This window comes from Erinaceus europaeus, chromosome 15 (genome assembly GCF_950295315.1).
Source record: "Erinaceus europaeus chromosome 15, mEriEur2.1, whole genome shotgun sequence".
NCBI lineage: Eukaryota > Metazoa > Chordata > Mammalia > Eulipotyphla > Erinaceidae > Erinaceus > Erinaceus europaeus.
The window spans coordinates 11,763,167-11,780,167 of NC_080176.1; the positions used below are offsets into that span (position 1 = coordinate 11,763,167).

Genomic DNA, 17,001 nt, shown 5'->3' on the forward strand with positions numbered 1-17,001 from the left:
TGTCTGTCTCTATCCAATAAATAAATAATGATAGTAAAAATAAATTTTAAAAAATTTCACATGTCCCAGGAGTCGGGCAGTAGCACAGCGGTTAAGCGCAGATGGTGCAAAGCGCAAGGACCGGAGTAAAGATCCTGGTTCGAGCCCCTGGCTCCCGACCTACAGGGGCGTCACTTCACAAGCGGTGTAGCAGGTCTGAAGGTGTCATTCTCTCCCCCTCTCTGTCTTCCCCTCCTTTCTCCATTTCTCTCTGTCCTTCGTTGTCCAACATGAAGACATCAGTAACAACAACAATAATAATTACAACAATTTAAAAAAAAACAAGGGCAACATAAAGGGAAAATGAATAGATAAATATTTTAAAAAGTCTTGGGAGCTGGGTGGTAGCACAGTGGGTTAAGTGCAGGTGGCGCAAAGGGCAAGGACCAGTGTAAGGATCCGGGTTCGAGCCCCCGGCTCCCCACCTGAAGCGGAATAGCTTCACAAGCAGTGAAGCAGATCTGCAGGTGTCTGTCTTCCCCTCCTCTCTTCATTTCTCTCTGTCCTATCCAACAACAGCATCATCAATAACAAGAACAGTAATAACTACAACAACGATAAAACAACAAGGGCAACAAAAGAGAATAAATATTTTTTAAAAACCAGATAAATCTTTTAAAAAATTTCACTTGCCCCCAGGTATTTATTTAATTTTCTTTTGATTTCTTCATGTTCCCAACAGTTGTTTAGAATCATGTTGCTTAGTCTCCACATATGTTCATGATTTTTTTCCAGTTCCTTTTTCTTATGGTTGATTTTTAGCTATATAATTTATATATATTTTAAATTATCTTTGTTTACTGGATAGAGACAGCCAAAAAAATAAGAGGGTAGGGGAGTATAGGGAGAGAGGAAGAGAGACACCTCCAGCCCTGCTTCACCACTCACAAAGCTTTCCCCTGCAGATGGGGATTGGGGGCTTGAACCTGGGTCCTTGCGCATTGTAACATGTGCACTCAACCAGGTGTGCCACCACCCAGCCCTCAGTGTGTGCAAATAAGGGTCAGGAGTGAAGAAAGATCACAAAGCTTATAGGAAACCATTAGTCAAGGCTGAGGCACAGAGATTGGAGCCTTCCAAGAGTCAACTGAAGAAGTTCACAAACTTTACCTAGTAGGCAGTGGAGAGTTATTACTAGATAATGTCAAGCAGCAAGTTGACATGATTACGTTTATTCTAGAATGAATACATGATTGACATGATTACGTTTATTCTAGAATGAACAGCGATTACCGAGGGTGAATTGGATTAGGGTGGGGTCTGGATACACACAACCTCAGAATTAGGGAAACTTCTGGAGGAACTCTGTTTCAGGAGATGGTAAATATGTGAAGTGAAGCAACAGGATTGGAGAAAGCAAAGTACTCTGCAGGAAGTTAGATTTAGAGGACATAGGAACTGACAAAAAAAAGAAAAAGGAGTTACAAATACCTGGCTTAGGGGGCCAGAGGACTGGGAATTCACCACTAGTAGAACAGAGGCATGAAACAGTAATGGGGGTGGTTTCTTTGAGTTTGTGGCTGCACTGAATTTCAGATTATCGTGGGTCCAATCAGAGAAGAGCAGCAGGTCTAAGAGTATCCCATTGTTTACTCATCTTCTCACAATAAGACTACTTTATTGTGAAAAACTCAACTCCTCTAACTTAGGTCATAAGCTGTGGTATGTTTCTAACATACTTCTAAAGTTCCTAAGGATAATGTTGTATTTGGTGCCGTTCTTTTAATAATCTACCCCATAAAATGACTTATGTTTTCTTAGCTGTTCTGGAAAAATCTTCCACCCAGCCCAGTTGAAGCATTATCTGTTTGCAAACTTTACTCACCTGTTCTCAGACAGGCTACATTTGCAAGCCACCATTCTGGGATCCTGGGCAGAATTACAATGACTCGATCACCCGGTTTCAGAACACAGTCTTCTGCAAGTATGTTGGCAAGTTTCCTAGATAAAGAGCCCAGTTCCTCAAAACTCCACCTCACTTCTTCTCCTTTTCCATTTATCCACCAGAAGGCTGGGTTGTAAGGTCTCTTTCCAGTCTGAGGGAAGACAAATCAGTCATAGATTTAAAGGCAGCTATACAGTTAAATCTTATTTCAACTGCCTGATTGGAAAAGTTCTATGAAGAAAATTCCCAGATCCCCAGTTAGGACATATATTGCATATTTGGGAATAATGATGGGGTTCATATTTCTAGATGATGGGAGCTATATCATCTCTGCAGACCATATAATTTTTTTTCTTCCTTCCTTTCTTTCTTCCTTTCTTTCTTTTTTTTTTTTTTCCAGGGTTATCACTGGGGGTGGGTGCCTCCACTATGAATCCACTGCTCCTGGAGGCCATTTTGCTTATTTTGTTGCCCTTGTTGTTGCTATTGTTATTGTTGTTATTACTGTTGTTGTTGTTGGATAGGACTGAGAGCAATTGAGAGAGGAGGGAAAGACAGAGAGGGAGAGAGAAAGACAAGACACCTGCAGACTTGCTTCACCGCTTGTGAAGTGAACCCCTTGCAGGTGGGGAGCCGGGGGCTCGAATCAGGATTCTTAAGCTGGTCCTAGTACTTAGAGCCATGAGTGCTTAGCCCACTGTGCTACCCTGGCCATATTATTTCTAATTTAATCTGCCATTATTAAATTTAGATTTATTTATTTATTTTCAGAGCACTGCTCAGTTCTGATTTATGATGGTGTTGGGGATTAAATGTGGAACCTGGGAGCCTCAGGCAGGAGACTTTGCATAACCACTATCCTATCTTTCTCACTCAAACTAAATTATCTTTAGCAATTAAATTTAGCCCATCACTTTCCAAATGTTAGAATTTTTGCATCATCTCATGCTTCTCTTAATGTTTTATCTCTGCCTCATTTCCTATCACTCTGACTCTTAGAATCACTTTTTTCTAATTTTTTTTTCTTTTTTAATTTTCTTCTTTTATCAGAGCATTGTTAATCTCTGGCTTATGGTGATATGGGGGATTGAACCCAGGACTTTGGATAGAGATGGAGAGAATTTGAAAAAGGGGATAGAGAGATGGAGGGAGGGAGAGAGAGAGAGACCTACATCACTACTTCACCACTTGTGAAGCTTCCCCCTGCTGGTGGGGGCCAGGGGCTTGAACCTGGGCCCTTATGTATTGTAACATGCATATTCTACTACTGTATTCTTTACCAGTCCCTCTTAGATAACTTTTCATTCTTATTCCTTTTTTATTATTTTATTTTATTTTATTTTATTTTATTTTATTTATAAAAAGGAAATACTGGGAGTCAGGCGGTAGCGCAGCAGGTTAAGCACACATGGCAAGAAGCACTAGGACAGGCATAAGGATCCCGGTTCGAGCCCCCGACTTCCCACCTACAGGGAGTCACTTCACAAGTGGTGAAGCAGGTCTGTAGGTGTCTATCTTTCTCTCCCCCTCTCTGTCTTCCCCTCCTCTCTCCATTTCTTTCTGTCCTAGCCAACAACAACGACATCAATAACAACAATAATAACTACAACAATAAAACAACAAGGGTAACAAAAGGGAATAAATAAATATTTTTAAAAAAGAAAAAAAAAGGAAACACTGAAAAAAACACAGGATAAGAGAGGTACAACTCCACACAATTCCCACCACCAGAACTCTGTATCCCATCCACTCCCCTGATAGCTTTCCTATTCTTTAACCCTCTTGGAGTATGGACCCAAGGTCATTGTGGGATGCAGAAGGTGGAAGGTCTGGCTTCTGTAATTGCTTCACCGCTGAACATGGGCATTGACAGGTTGATCCATACTCCCAGCCTGCCTCTCTCTTTCCCTAGTGGGGCAGGGTTTTGAGGAATTGGAGGTCCAGGACACATTGGTGGGGTTTTCTGTCTAAGGATGTCTAGTTGGAATCATAGTAGCATCTGGAACCTGGTGGCTGAAGAAAGAGTTAACATAAAAAGCCAAACAAGTTGTTTACGAATCATGAACCTAAAGGCTGGAGTACTGCAGATGAAGAATGGGGGAGGGGTCTCCATTTTGTAGATAGCTAGCAGGCATATTTTAGTTATATTCCAAAGGGCTTGTAGCTATACTAGTTTTTTGTTTGTTTGTTTGTTTTTCCTGAGCCTGAAATGTGATATGCAGGTAGATCCAAGTTATTGTCTGGGGAGATACTATCATGACTGGAAAAAGAACCAGAAAGCTGGATCAGGGAAGAGAGTAGCTCCCAGATATGGGAAAGGTGTATAAATACTGTTGACTGTAAATCCCATCAGTTTGATCTGACTGGGGCCCATAGTCAGCTTAGGAGCCTATGTGACCTCTGCATCTCTGTAGATTCAAGCTCACGTTCTGTGGTCATGCGTAAGAAAGTTCCAAGCTGCCCCGATATCAGGACCTATCTTTCTCAGGTGAAGCCTAGAGTATGTTGTCCAACCTCCTTTCAGAGGATGGAATGCTCTCTACCATTGTTGATCCAAGTTGAGGGTAAGGTCCTATGGGGGCCCACAAAAAGGTCTGTTTTGTGGTTCCTGATAGAGATGGCCTGCTCAGGTGTCCCCATAGACCACACCCCATGCTTCAGGGCCAGGCAGGGAGCTGAAGCCCTGGCTGCTGCTGGAAGCACTGGACACCCTCCATGCACAGCACACACACTAAGGGCCCCACAGAAGCCAGCTCTGCCCCCCATCTGAGGAGAGAGGATGAGCCCAGCCGTCTCCCCAGTGCCTCCCCATCCTGGCTGCCTTCTCTCCCCTTTTGTTTTTTAAAGTAACCCACAGCTATATTTTGCTAGTTCAAGGTTTTACCACTATGGATTTTTTTTTTCCCCCATTAAGTCAGAACACTGCTCTGCTCTGGTTTATGGTGATGATTGAACCTGGGACTTCAGAATCCCAGGCATTAACATTTTTTGCAAATTCACTATGCTATCTTCCCAGTCCAGAACAATTTTCACTTTAACAAAATATTTAATTTAATACTTATTTTAAAAATATTTTTTAATATTTATTTATTCGCTTTTGTTGCCCTTGTTGTTTTATTATTGTTGTTATTGATGTCGTTGTTGGATAGGACAGAGAGAGATGGAGAGAGGAGGGGAAGACAGAGAGGGGGAGAGAAAGACAGACACCTGCAGACCTGCTTCACCGCCTGTGAAGCGACTCCCCTGCAGGTGGGGAGCCAGGGGCTCGAACTGGATCCTTATGCTGATTGTTGATCTTTACGCCATGTGCGCTTAACCCACTGCGCTACCACCTGACTCCCTATTTTATTTTTAATATGTATTTTTTTAAGTAGTGTGGGAGGTGATGGGGTGGACAGAACACTGGACTATCACATACAATGTGCTGAGCTTGACCCCTGCATTGCATATTTGAGAGTGATGCTCTCATTCTCTACCTCTCCTTCTTTCTCTCCCCTACCCCTCATAAATAAATAAGCCATACAGGGTCTAAAAGCAGCATTTTCTGCTTCACACTCCTTCACTGTACAATATCCTTCTCCTCACAGGTAAACCTTTCAGTTTTGTCGTTGTTGATTCTCTTGCTTTCAACACTTTTAATATCTAAATAACATGTGTGACTGCACTTACTTTTAAAATTTTTTTGCCTCCAGGGATATCGCTGGGGTTAGGTGCCTGCATTACGTATCCACTGCTCCTGTAGCCATTTCTTTGTTTTTTGATAGGACAGAGAAATCAAGAGAGGAAGGGAAGACAGAGAGGGGAGAGAGAAAGATAGACACCTGGAAACCTGCTTCACCACCTGTGAAGAGACTCCCCTGCAGGTGGTGGGAGGGGGCTGGTTCTTGCGCTTTGTTCTCTGGTGTGCCTAATCCGCTGCACCACCACGGGACCTCCGATTGTACTTCTTTAGATTTTAAGTATTTATTATCTACTGACTGCCAAATATAGAAGATCAACTTCCTCCAACTATCCCCTGTACAGAGCTATATCCTTCCTACGTCTACATTCTCCCAACATGGAGTATTTATAATTTGAGTTTGACTGACACTCAAGAGGACATTTTTATATATAAATGCTATTTATAGTTGTGCCATCAGCCACTAAGCCATTAACATTTCAACCTGAGAATTCTTTTCTGTGGGGATCAGGTTTAGAGAACAGTCTATCCATTAACATGCACAACAATTTTGTTGTCATGGCAACAACACTCTCTCAGTGTTGTTCTCTGTCAAATATTCCCTGGGGGAATTCCTAACTAAGAAACCGTTTTCTACAACAAGGGCAACAAAAGGGAAAATAAATAAATATTTCCAAAAAGAAACTATTTTCTGGGAGTCAGGTGGTAGCACAGTGGGTTAATCGCATGTGGCGCAAAGTGCAAGGACCAGCGTAAGGGTCCTGGTTCAAGCCCCGGCTCCCCACCTGCAGGGGAGTCACAAGCGGTGACGCGGGTCTGCAGGTGTCTTTGTCTCCCCCTCTCTGTTTTCCCCTCCGCTTTCCATTTCTCTCTGTCCTATCTAACAATGACAACACCAATAATAACTACAACAATAAAAGACAAGGGCAACAAAAGGGAAAATAAATAAATATTAAAAAAGAAGAAGAAACTATTTTCTGCTTGGACCTTTCTCTCCTACATTTTTAAATATATATATATATATATATATATATATATATATTATTTATTTATTCCCTTTTGTTGCTCTTGTTTTATTGTTGTAGTTATTATTGTTGTTGTTACTGATGGTGTCGTTGTTGGATAGGACAGAAAGAAATGGAGAGAGCAGGGGAAGACAGAGAGGCGGAGAGAAAGATAGACACATGCAGACCTGCTTCACTGTTTGTGAAGTGACCCCCCTGCCGGTAGGGAGCCAGGAGCTTGAACCGGGATCCTTATGCCAGTCTTTATACTTTGTGCCACCTGCGCTTAACCTCTCCTATACCTTTTCCAAGTTGGTCCACCGGTCCAGGACATCTTCAGCAAAGTTGAAATACTCAGGGATCTCCAATTTGAAATCCTGTTTCATAGATTCGTAGTTAGAGAAATTCTGAGGGGTTCCTGTTCTACAAGTGTTGTGCACGGCTCTCACAGAATAGGCAGTTACTAGTTGCCGAAAACATTTGGCTCGAAGTAACAGCTGCATGGTGACAAGAGCTAGCATCTCTCTTGCTGGATATCTTAGTACTCAGAGTTTTTACGGAGACCAATCCATCTGAAAGACAAACAAAATGGCATGTAATTGTTTCCCTTTTTAAAGTTAGTTAATTAATTTATTTAATATTTTAATTTATTATTGCATAGAAACAGAGAGAAATTGAGAGGGGGAGGGGAGATAGAGAGACAGAGAGACACCTGCAGCCCTGCTTCACCATTTATGAAGCTTTCCCCCTGTAGGTGTGGACAGGGGCTTGAACCTGGGTCCATGCGCACTGTAGTGTGTGGGCTTAACCAAGTGTGCCTAGTTAATTTAATTATTTTGGATGGAAACAGAAACTGAGCATAAATGGGGAGATAGAGAAGGAGAGAGATAGGGAGAGAGAGAGAAGGAGGAAGAGTGACTTGGTAGCACTAATTCACTGCTCATGAACCTGAAAGTGGGGACTAGGGATTTGAACCTGGGTTGTTGTATCCTTGTTTCTGTCTTGTAATGAACCATGCAATCTATCATTAAATCTTCAGAATCTTCTGAAGTGTGTATAAAATTGTGGTTTCTACTTATAACCAGAAAATGATGCATAAGAGGCTGTCTTAACCATTACTACCACAACTAAATGCTTAACCATCACAGATTGGATGGTTTAAACAAAACACAGCGACTTTTCACAATTCTGGAGGCTGGGAAGTCGAAAGTTCTGACTCATCTGGCTCCATAGTGACTGTTCTGCTTCATGGGATGGAGAGAAAGAAAGATAAAGTTTCCCTTAATCTTATTTATTTATTTATTTCCTCCAGGGTTATCACTGGGGCTCAGTGCCTGCACCATGGATCCATTGATCCTAGCGGCCATCTTTTTGATTTTTTGGATAGGACAGAGAGAAATTAAGAGAGGAGGGGAAGACAGAGAGGGAGAAAGACAGATGCCTGCAGACCTGCTTCACCGCTTGTGAGGCACATCCCCTGCAGGTGGGGAACCAGGGGCTTGAACCGGGATCCTTATGCTGTGTACTATGTGAACTTAACCCGGTGCACCACTGCCCGGCCCCCTCCTTCCTCTTCATAAAGACAGGCAATCCTAGTTATTCTCATCATGGGAGTTTCATCTAATACTACCTCCCAAAGACAGACACCACTTCCAATGCCATCACATTGGAAGTTGGGACTTCAGCATATAACAGGGATGGGGGTGAACACAGACATTCTGTCTGTAATGGACATCTTCAGATATGAACCCACAACTGCCTGTCCCAGGTCAGCCTCTTAACTGTCGTACACTACTGATTTTTATATGCATTTCTTTTTCTCAGTGAAGCAAGTCTACAGGTGTCTATCTTTCTCTCTCCCTTCCTGTCTTCCCCTCCTCTCTCCATTTCTCTCTGCCCTATTCAACAACAACAGCATCAATAACAACAATAACAATAATAACAACAACAAGGGCAACAAAAATGGGGGAAAAATAGCCTCCAGGAGCATTGGATTCACAGTGCAGGCACCGAGACCAGCAATAACCCTGGAGGGAAAAAAAAAAAGGGAGGGGGAGATATGCCTACAGCACTGCTCACTGCTCATGAAGCTTCCCTCCTGCAGGTGGGGACCTGCTTGGTACCATGTGTGCTCGACCAGGTGTGCCACTACCAGCCCCCCTTTCTATATGCATTTCTAAAGAAGAAACAATCTGGGTCATCTTGCTATTCTCAGCAAAAAAGTGAACTGAATTTTCTTAGCTAATATCTTCCATCTGCAGATTTCAAAGTAGTGGCAACATGGTCAGGAGAACTTTTCACAATGAGTAAGGCACAGGTGAAGAAACTGAGAGTAGCCTAGTACCAGTTAGGCATGAAAGCCCTTTCAAAGAGCCATGTGTTTAGAGATTACAGTTCCCATGCTCCCAATAGGAGTCCACACTACCTTCATGTCTAGGCATCGAGCTATAGTGACCAGGGATGTAATAACAGGCTTAAACCTTTAGGACTTTTGTGGGAGAGACCCCTCCAGGCCACCTGGTCCTCCTGCTTCTGTGGGAAAATATCTAATGACAGTGTTATGTACATGACTGAGATTTTATATGCGAAGCTGTTAAAAACAGTCCTGGGAGGGAGTTGGGCGGTAGCGCAGCGGGTTAAGTGCACGTGGTGTAATGAGCAAGGACCGGCATAACGATCCAGGTTCGAGCCCCCCCGCTCCCCACCTGAAGGGAGTCGCTTCACGGGCCGTGAAGCAGGTCTGCAGGTGTCTATCTTTCTCTCTCCCTCTCTGTCTTTCCCTCCTCTCTCCACTTCTCTCTATCCTATCTAACAACAACAACAAACAACAGTCTGGGGCTTATAGAGTTCTCTTTGCTATATATTTCCACACTCTTCCAACAATAAATCATGGCTTATGCAGTCATGAAGCCATCATCTTTACAACACGCAAGGACCTGGGTTCGAGCCCTTGGTCCCCACCTGCAGTGGGAAAGCTTCACAAGTGGTGAAGCAGGGCTTCAGGTCTCTCTCTCTCCTTCTCTATCACTCTCTTCCCTCTTTATTTATGGTTGTTTCTGGCCAATAAATAAGTAAAAATAATAAAAATTAAAATAAATGAATAAAATAGTGCTTACAAAAGCTTTATCATAATGCATAGCATAGAACTCTCCACAAGAACAGGTCACAGACATTTCTCTGTAAATGGTCAGAAGGTAAATATTTTCAACTTTGGGGATCATACGGTCTCTGTTGCAATTACTAAACTCAAGCTCTGGTTGATATAGTAGCTATTGACATCCGTAAACAAACAGGCACGGCTCTGTTGGCCTCCCCCTCAAGTTTAAAAACACCCAGGTCCTTGCGTGTTGTATTGTGTGCGCTTGCATCACCGCCCATAACCATTATTTTATATAGGATTTGGGACAATTCTCTGACAGAGGTTCTGTTACTAACTTTCAGCTGATGCTGCTGGTTCCTACAGCACAACTTCTACCCCAGGGATTCTTAGCTCTGGCTGCTAGAAATTCTTACTTAATTGGTCCAAGACTCAGGCTTCAATATCTTTTTAAAACTTTTTCTGGTGACCTAGTCAGGCAGTAGCGCCGCAGCGGGTTAAGTGCAGGTGGCGCAAAGCTCAAGGACCTGCGTAAGGATCCCAGCTCGAGCCCCCAGCTCCCCACCTGCAGGGGAGTCGCTTCACAGGTGGTGAAGCAGGTCTGCAGATGTCTATCTTTCTCTCCCCCCCCTCTGTCTTCCCCTCCTCTCTCTATTTCTCTCTGTCCTATCCAACAACGAGCGACATCAACAACAACAATAATGACTACAACAAGGGCAACAAAAGGGGAAAAAGTGGCCTCCAGGAGCAGTGGAGGCACCATGAATACATTTCAATTAACTGAAATATTATTATTATTACAATTACCTCAAGAGTTATTTCTGGGGCTCACTGCCTGCACTATAGATCCACTGCTTCTGGAGGCTACTTTTTCCCTTTTTGTTGCCCTTGTTGTTATTGTTGTTGTTGTTATTGCTATCCTTGTTGTTGGATAGGAGAGAGAAATGAAGAGAGGAGGAGCTGGTCCTTGCACCATGTGCGCTTAACCCACTGCTACTGCCCGACTCCCTAAGAGTTATAAGTCTTTCAGGGTCCAGGTGGTAGAGAACCTGATTGAGCACACATGTTACAATGCACAAGGACCTGGGATCAAGCTTCCAGTCCCCACTGGTAAGGGGAAAGCTTTTTGAGTGGTGAAGCAGTGCTGCAGGTTTCGATCTCTCCCCCTATCTCCCACTACCTTCTCGATTTCTGGCTTTCTCTATCCAATAAATAAAGGTAATTAAAAAAATTTAAAGAGCATCTCTTTAAAAAAAGTTATGTTTTGGAGGGGGGCAGCGGCAGCAGGGAAGCTTCACAAGTGGTGAAGCAGGGCTGCAGGTGTCATTCCTTTACATGCTGCTCTTTTCTTGGTTTGTCTCTACTCAATAAAAGTATTAAAAGTTGAAAAAAAAAAGTTATGTCTTTCCGTATCAGTATACAGAGTCATTCTTCCTTTCTTTCCTTCTTTCTTTTTTTTTTCTTTTTCTAATTCACAAATGCCAGCTGTCATCTTCAGAGAGAGATACAGAAGCAAAGACCCTACAGCACTGAAACTTCCTCCCATGCACTAGGGGCTGGGCTTGAAACTGGGTTGCATGTGTGACATGCAAAGCAGGTGCACTACATAGGTGAGCTGTTTTGCCAGCCCCTTCACTCTGTTCAAAACCAAACCCAGACAAGACAATACAGCAAAATAACTGCATGCTATTCCAGATTGCTATGCTTTCTCAAACCACCCACCTATTGATCATCAGTTGAATCGTTTCCATTATTTTGCAATGCCGATGCCATTTCGACACTATTTCCTCTGCCACATTCTGAATCCTTCAAACAAACACTGGTGCAATATGCCAATTCTAGTTTCAGGTTCTACTTGTGTTTTCTCTTCTGATCTTCTTTTTCAAACAAACATTGGAAAGAAAACTGACCTGTCACTTGGAGCTTAAAATGAATCTAACCATAAAGAAAGTATCAACACCCTCTTCATCCAAACCATAAGGTCGCCTCCCACACCACTAAGTTCTAGTCCTGTCTTTTCCCCGTCACCTTCACATTTCACAACGTTCCTCTCCCAGGCTTCCAGTACTTTCTTGTAGGTGAAAAGAGCTGAGATAAACTTTCTTCGTGTGAGTCCTGCCACAGAAATCTCTCTGGTAATAGTGTCACTGCAGGCCAGATGAACTTTTTTTTTTGCAAGTTTTTATGATTTATCTGAAATGTTATATTTCTCGGCAGGCATGGAAATAGCCTCCTCCCCCCATCTCCATAAGCAAACACTGTCTGCTCCATAAACTAAGTTACAACAACGACAGGCTGGGTAGCTATCAGGCTTTACTCTTCTCCTCAATCCTCACAAAGTTTTACCCTAAAAAAAAAAAAAAACAGAATAAAAAACAGGAGTTTTGGAACTCTTCTTGGTCACCTTGTGGAGAAGATGGGCTGCCTGCTGCTTATTTTCTTGGAGTTGCCTGTATATATTTCCCAGAGGTTCCTAGAGAAGCTCACATACCCTAAGATAGATTTCCACCTGCTGCTGAGCAGGCTGGCAAACTGTAGACAGTTCAAAGAAAGCCCCAGCTGCTACTTTGACTCCATTAAAAAGTTCAAGACAGTTTATCCAGTTAACACATGCAGAAAACCAAAGTGTTTTAAAGGAAAAATTCAGCTGCTGTTTCAGGGTTTTTGTTTTGTTTTTGTTTTTGTATGTACATAGTCTCGGTCACTTGCTAAATAACACTGCACCATAACTACGAAACTCTGACTGGAACATCCTGAAGCCCAAGACTTTAATGACAACAATTTTAATTCTGGTTTTGTTTATTTTTTTGTGCTGGTGCGATCCCAACAAACTTTACATAGGAAACAGAGAAAATACTCACTGAAGACCTGGTTCTTAAAAGAGTAGTCCAAGTTTGAATTCTGACACCTGCTTTCTTCCTGGTAGAAGAAAAAGTGATCTGATAATTTGGCAGACAACAAGGCCTGCCCAGAGAATCTTTCTTGATTGGTGAAGACAGTGGGGGGGGGGGGGGGGGCGGAGCTAAAGTTCTGGGCTGCTTTTATAGAGCAATTTTGCACAGTGCAACTGGTGGCTCAGTGATCTGCTTATATTACAGACCTTTGGGAGGCTGGAAAAATAATTTATTTGGGAGGAGGGGTTGGGCGTTGGCACACCAGGTTAAGTGTAAATAGTATAAAGCACAACGATCCGGGTTGGAGCCCCAGATCCCCACTTGCAAAGGATGGGGCTCGCTTCACAAGCTGTGAAGCAGATCTGCAGGTGTCTACCATCTCTAGCTCCCCCTCCTATCTCAAATTCTCTCTGTCCTATCCAATAAAATGGAAAAAAAAATGTCCACCAGGAGCAGTGGATTCATAGTGCAGGCACCAAGTCCCAGCAATAACCCTGGAAGCAAAACAAACAAGCCACAAACTTTATCAAGTTAAGGAAGCCCTCTGTTCCTACTTTTTCTGATAATATTTATTTTCCCTCCAATATTTCCTATGGTTTTGTTCACCAGACTCAAGCTACTGCGATGATAGAAGTCATCTCATTCCTATAATATTTTTGATTGAAAATATGATTACTTGCAGCCAGGTGGTAATGCACCTGGTTGAGTGCACACATTACCATGTGCAAGGTCACAAGTTTAAGCCCTGGGATCCCTCCAGCAGCGAGAAGCAGATGTCTCTTTCTTTCTCTTTTTCTGTCTCCCCCTTCCCTCTCCATTTCTCCATATATTAGAACAGGGTGCTCTTGGTAATAAGGAGCCAAGTGAGAGAGAGAAAGGACCCCTAGTTTTGTGAAAGTCCTGCTAGAGGACACTCTGCGCTTACCAATTATCGCCCTCTGCATTTGAAACTTATTGCTCAAGGCCAGTGGATATCATGCCTGGCTCTGACCCAGACCTCCTTGGATTTCATCTCTGAACCTCCCACTGCACAAGCAGCCTGGCCTTCTGCAGAACCGGTTCCTCTCACGTCACCTGATCCACCATATCCATGGGCTGCTATTAACCCAGACTAACTTCTGGGGCCCAACATCAAGCAGATGCCAGGACAGGTGGAGGAACTCCCTGGTATCCATATGGCAGTGGTGTATGTGGGCCCCCACCATGATTCAGTGGCCCTCAAAGTCCTAAATATTTACACTGGTCCTTGAGCTTTGTGCCACCTGCACTTAACCTGCTGTGCTACCGCCCGACTCCTGGGACTGGAGTTATTTTAACACCACAATTTTCTACTTGAACTGCATCAATTAATATTAAGTTTGAGAGATTAGTCATTGATAATGCATTCTATTTTTCCTTTCTCCCTTCCCATAATCCCTTGGTGCTGTCAGTTGAGAGAAAGACCTGAGGTGTCATCCAACCAAGTGTGAGATAAGAGGTAGGGCCATGTAGGTAGATGTTATATCATCTACCTTCTTTTATTTTACACTACATTATTTTAACATTTAAATTTCCCCCACGCTCCTTCTTCAAATATTAATTAATAAAATTGAAAGAGAAAAAAAAAACATGACCACCGGGAGCAATGGGTTTGTAGTGCCAGCACAGAGCCACAGCACTAATTCTGGTGGCATAAAAAATGGGGGGGGGGCAGGCAGTGGTGCACCTGGTTAAGTGCACACATTACAGTGCTCAAGGACCCAAGTTCAAGCCCCTCATCCCCACCTGCAGGGCTGTCTCTTTTCCTCTTTATCTATCACTCCCTTTTCAGTTTCTTTCTGTCTCTAGCCAGTAATAAGTAAACAAATAAAATTTAAAAAAAGAATAAATAGCCACACACATGAAAGAACCATTGAGATAAGACTTCAGGAGACAGATAATAGACTGAGAGGATTAGGCTGGGAACTGAATAATAGTACTACCAAAAATAATAGAATTTAGTGAGTCACATCTGAGCCCCAAACTATTTTTAAGTTGGCATTGATTGAGCCATGTCTATGAGATAAGTACTCGGTAGGATTGATATTAATGATTTTTTCCCAATATACTCTGATCTGGGCTTTATTACTATCATACCCACTTAATTATTTACTGGCAAATGAGGAAAGCTGGTTTAGGAAGTAAGCTACTCAGAGTCTCATAGTCAGGACATGGCAGAATCTGAATTTGAACTTGGTTTGACTTTAGAATCTGAGCCATGCTTCTAGAGAGATAAAGAATGGGGAACCTCAGGGGCTGGCTGGTATGCACCTGGTTGAGTGCACAGGCTACAATGCTGAAGGACCTGGGTTCGAGCCCCTGGTCCCCACGTGCAGGGGAAAAGCACATGTGGCGCAAATCCCAAGGACCAAAGAAAGGATCCCAGTTCAAGCCCTGACTACCCACCTGCAGGGGGGTCGCTTCACCGGCGGTGAAGCAGGTCTGCAGGTGTCTCTCTTTCTCTCCCCCTCTGTCTTCCCCTCTTCTTTCCATTTCTCTCTGTCCTATCTAACAACAACGACATCAACAACAATAACTACAACAACTATAAAACAACAAGGGCAACAAAAGGGAAAAAAAAACAGCCTCCAGGAGCAGTGGATTCGTGGTGCAGGCACTGAGCCCCAGCAATAACCCTGGTGGCAAATAATAATAATAATAATAATAACAATAATAATAAAGAATAAATTGAACTTGGATTTCTAGTTTACCTTCTAATTTACACCTTTAGTATGTCAGATGCAAATATGCTTGAAGCTCAAATGATGTGTCATTGTATCTTAATTCTAAGATCTAAGGGCAGGGTTAGTGGAACAGAGATTCTGAAGAGACCAACGCCCTTTCTAGCTTCTCTGGCATGGTTTAATGGGATTAAGACTTTGGTGTACTTTCCCTTTTTCATAAATGGTAGTCTGGGGTTGCATATAGTACTCGTACAAAAGGGGTTCCAAGTTCACTCCTCAGTAGTGCTCTAGCTCAGCAAAAAGTAATGTGGTCTTAAAAGATTTTTCTTCATTTATCATTTTTTTGTGGGTAGGCTTCAGTTTAAAAATATTTTTCAGCTCTAAATGCGGACCAAACTCTATGCTAGGCACAGAGGTTGAAAGGAGAAGCAATTACTTTGAAGCAGTTCTATGTCTGCTGACACCACAGCAATGCTAGCATAGAAGACTCTTTACAAGCACCTGAGGATCTCTAGAAGCCAGAGGTATGCAGAATTCTGCAATTGCTTGGACTCAAGTTGGTATATTGCACCAAAGAAAAAACTCTGGGGTTGGAGGGAGGTTTTTGGTCCTGGATCATGATAGCAGAACAGGACCTGCTGGTGCTTGTATTGTTATATGAAAAATGAAGAAATGTTATGCATGTACAAACTATTGCATTTACTATTGATTGTAAAAAATTAATCCCCCAATAAAGAAATAAAAAAATTCTGCAATCAAACTTGGACTGGAGTTAGTGTATTGCACCAAAGTAAAAGACTCTGGGGTAGGAGGAAGGGTTCGGGTCCTGGTCATGATGGCAGAGGACCTAGTGGGGGTGAAATTGTTACGTGGAAAACTGGGAAATGTCATGCATGTAGAAACTACTGTATTTTACTGTAAACCATTAATCCCCCAATAATGAAAGAAAAAAAAAAGAGTTCTGCAATCGACGGAATTCCGAAAAGAAAAGGGTTAACTAATATATAGGTGAAAGGCAAATGATGGTTGAAATTTTGGGAACTGTGAGATGGCTGGAGTTTGAAGTAAAGATTACTGACTCAATTCAGTGGGCCCTTCTTTTTAAATTTTTATTTTTTCAATGTCAGATCACATATTTTAGGGATTGCAGGAAGTCAGATATGACAACCTGTACCCGAAGAACAGCTGTGGGTGGAGATGGGGGAAGCTTAGTTCTTGTTGAACACATTTGTCTACAGCGTCTTTCAAGTGCTATATACATGTATATATACAATTATATATGTAGTTACACATACTTAAAAATTTAATAGTAATAAACATGGTGGCGTGAAGGGACTGAATCTTGGACCTTAGAGCTTCAGGCATGAATATTCTTTTGCATAATTCTCATGTTATCAACCCCACTCTCCAATGAGTTTTTAAACGGTGATACAGCAACACGATAGTTGCTGAGAGGAGGGACAAAAAGACCACATAGAAATCAGTGTGAAACGACTTGGCTATTTCAACACCACATTGAGATTTCCGTCTCGGGAAACCTCTTATGCGCATGAGAGTGACAACCGGTTCTCGCCAGGGGCGGGGTCGCGCAAAAGCGAGTTTAAGATCCCGAGTCGCGCGAGAAGAAGCGTGGTGGCGGGACTTAGGGGAACGCTGTCGCGCATCTCTGACGTAACCAGCCGGCGCCAGCAGAGACAGGAC

At 42.8% G+C, this 17,001-nt stretch overlaps 1 protein-coding gene across 2 annotated transcripts in view; it reads right to left on the minus strand.

The window, feature by feature from the left end:
* The window catches only part of ACSM3 (acyl-CoA synthetase medium chain family member 3), a 29,093-nt gene extending 16,394 nt beyond the window's left edge, over nucleotides 1–12,699 (minus strand). For both annotated transcript variants that reach the window (XM_016185352.2, XM_007516591.3), the window contains exons 1-3: nucleotides 12,566–12,699; nucleotides 6,910–7,179; nucleotides 1,865–2,075 (exon numbers count right to left, since the gene is read on the minus strand). In XM_016185352.2, the coding sequence (XP_016040838.1) occupies nucleotides 1,865–2,075; nucleotides 6,910–7,128 (430 nt within the window). In that variant the 5' untranslated portion in view covers nucleotides 7,129–7,179; nucleotides 12,566–12,699. The remainder of the gene's footprint in view (nucleotides 1–1,864; nucleotides 2,076–6,909; nucleotides 7,180–12,565) is intronic.
* Between the last annotated feature and the right edge of the window lie 4,302 nt (nucleotides 12,700–17,001).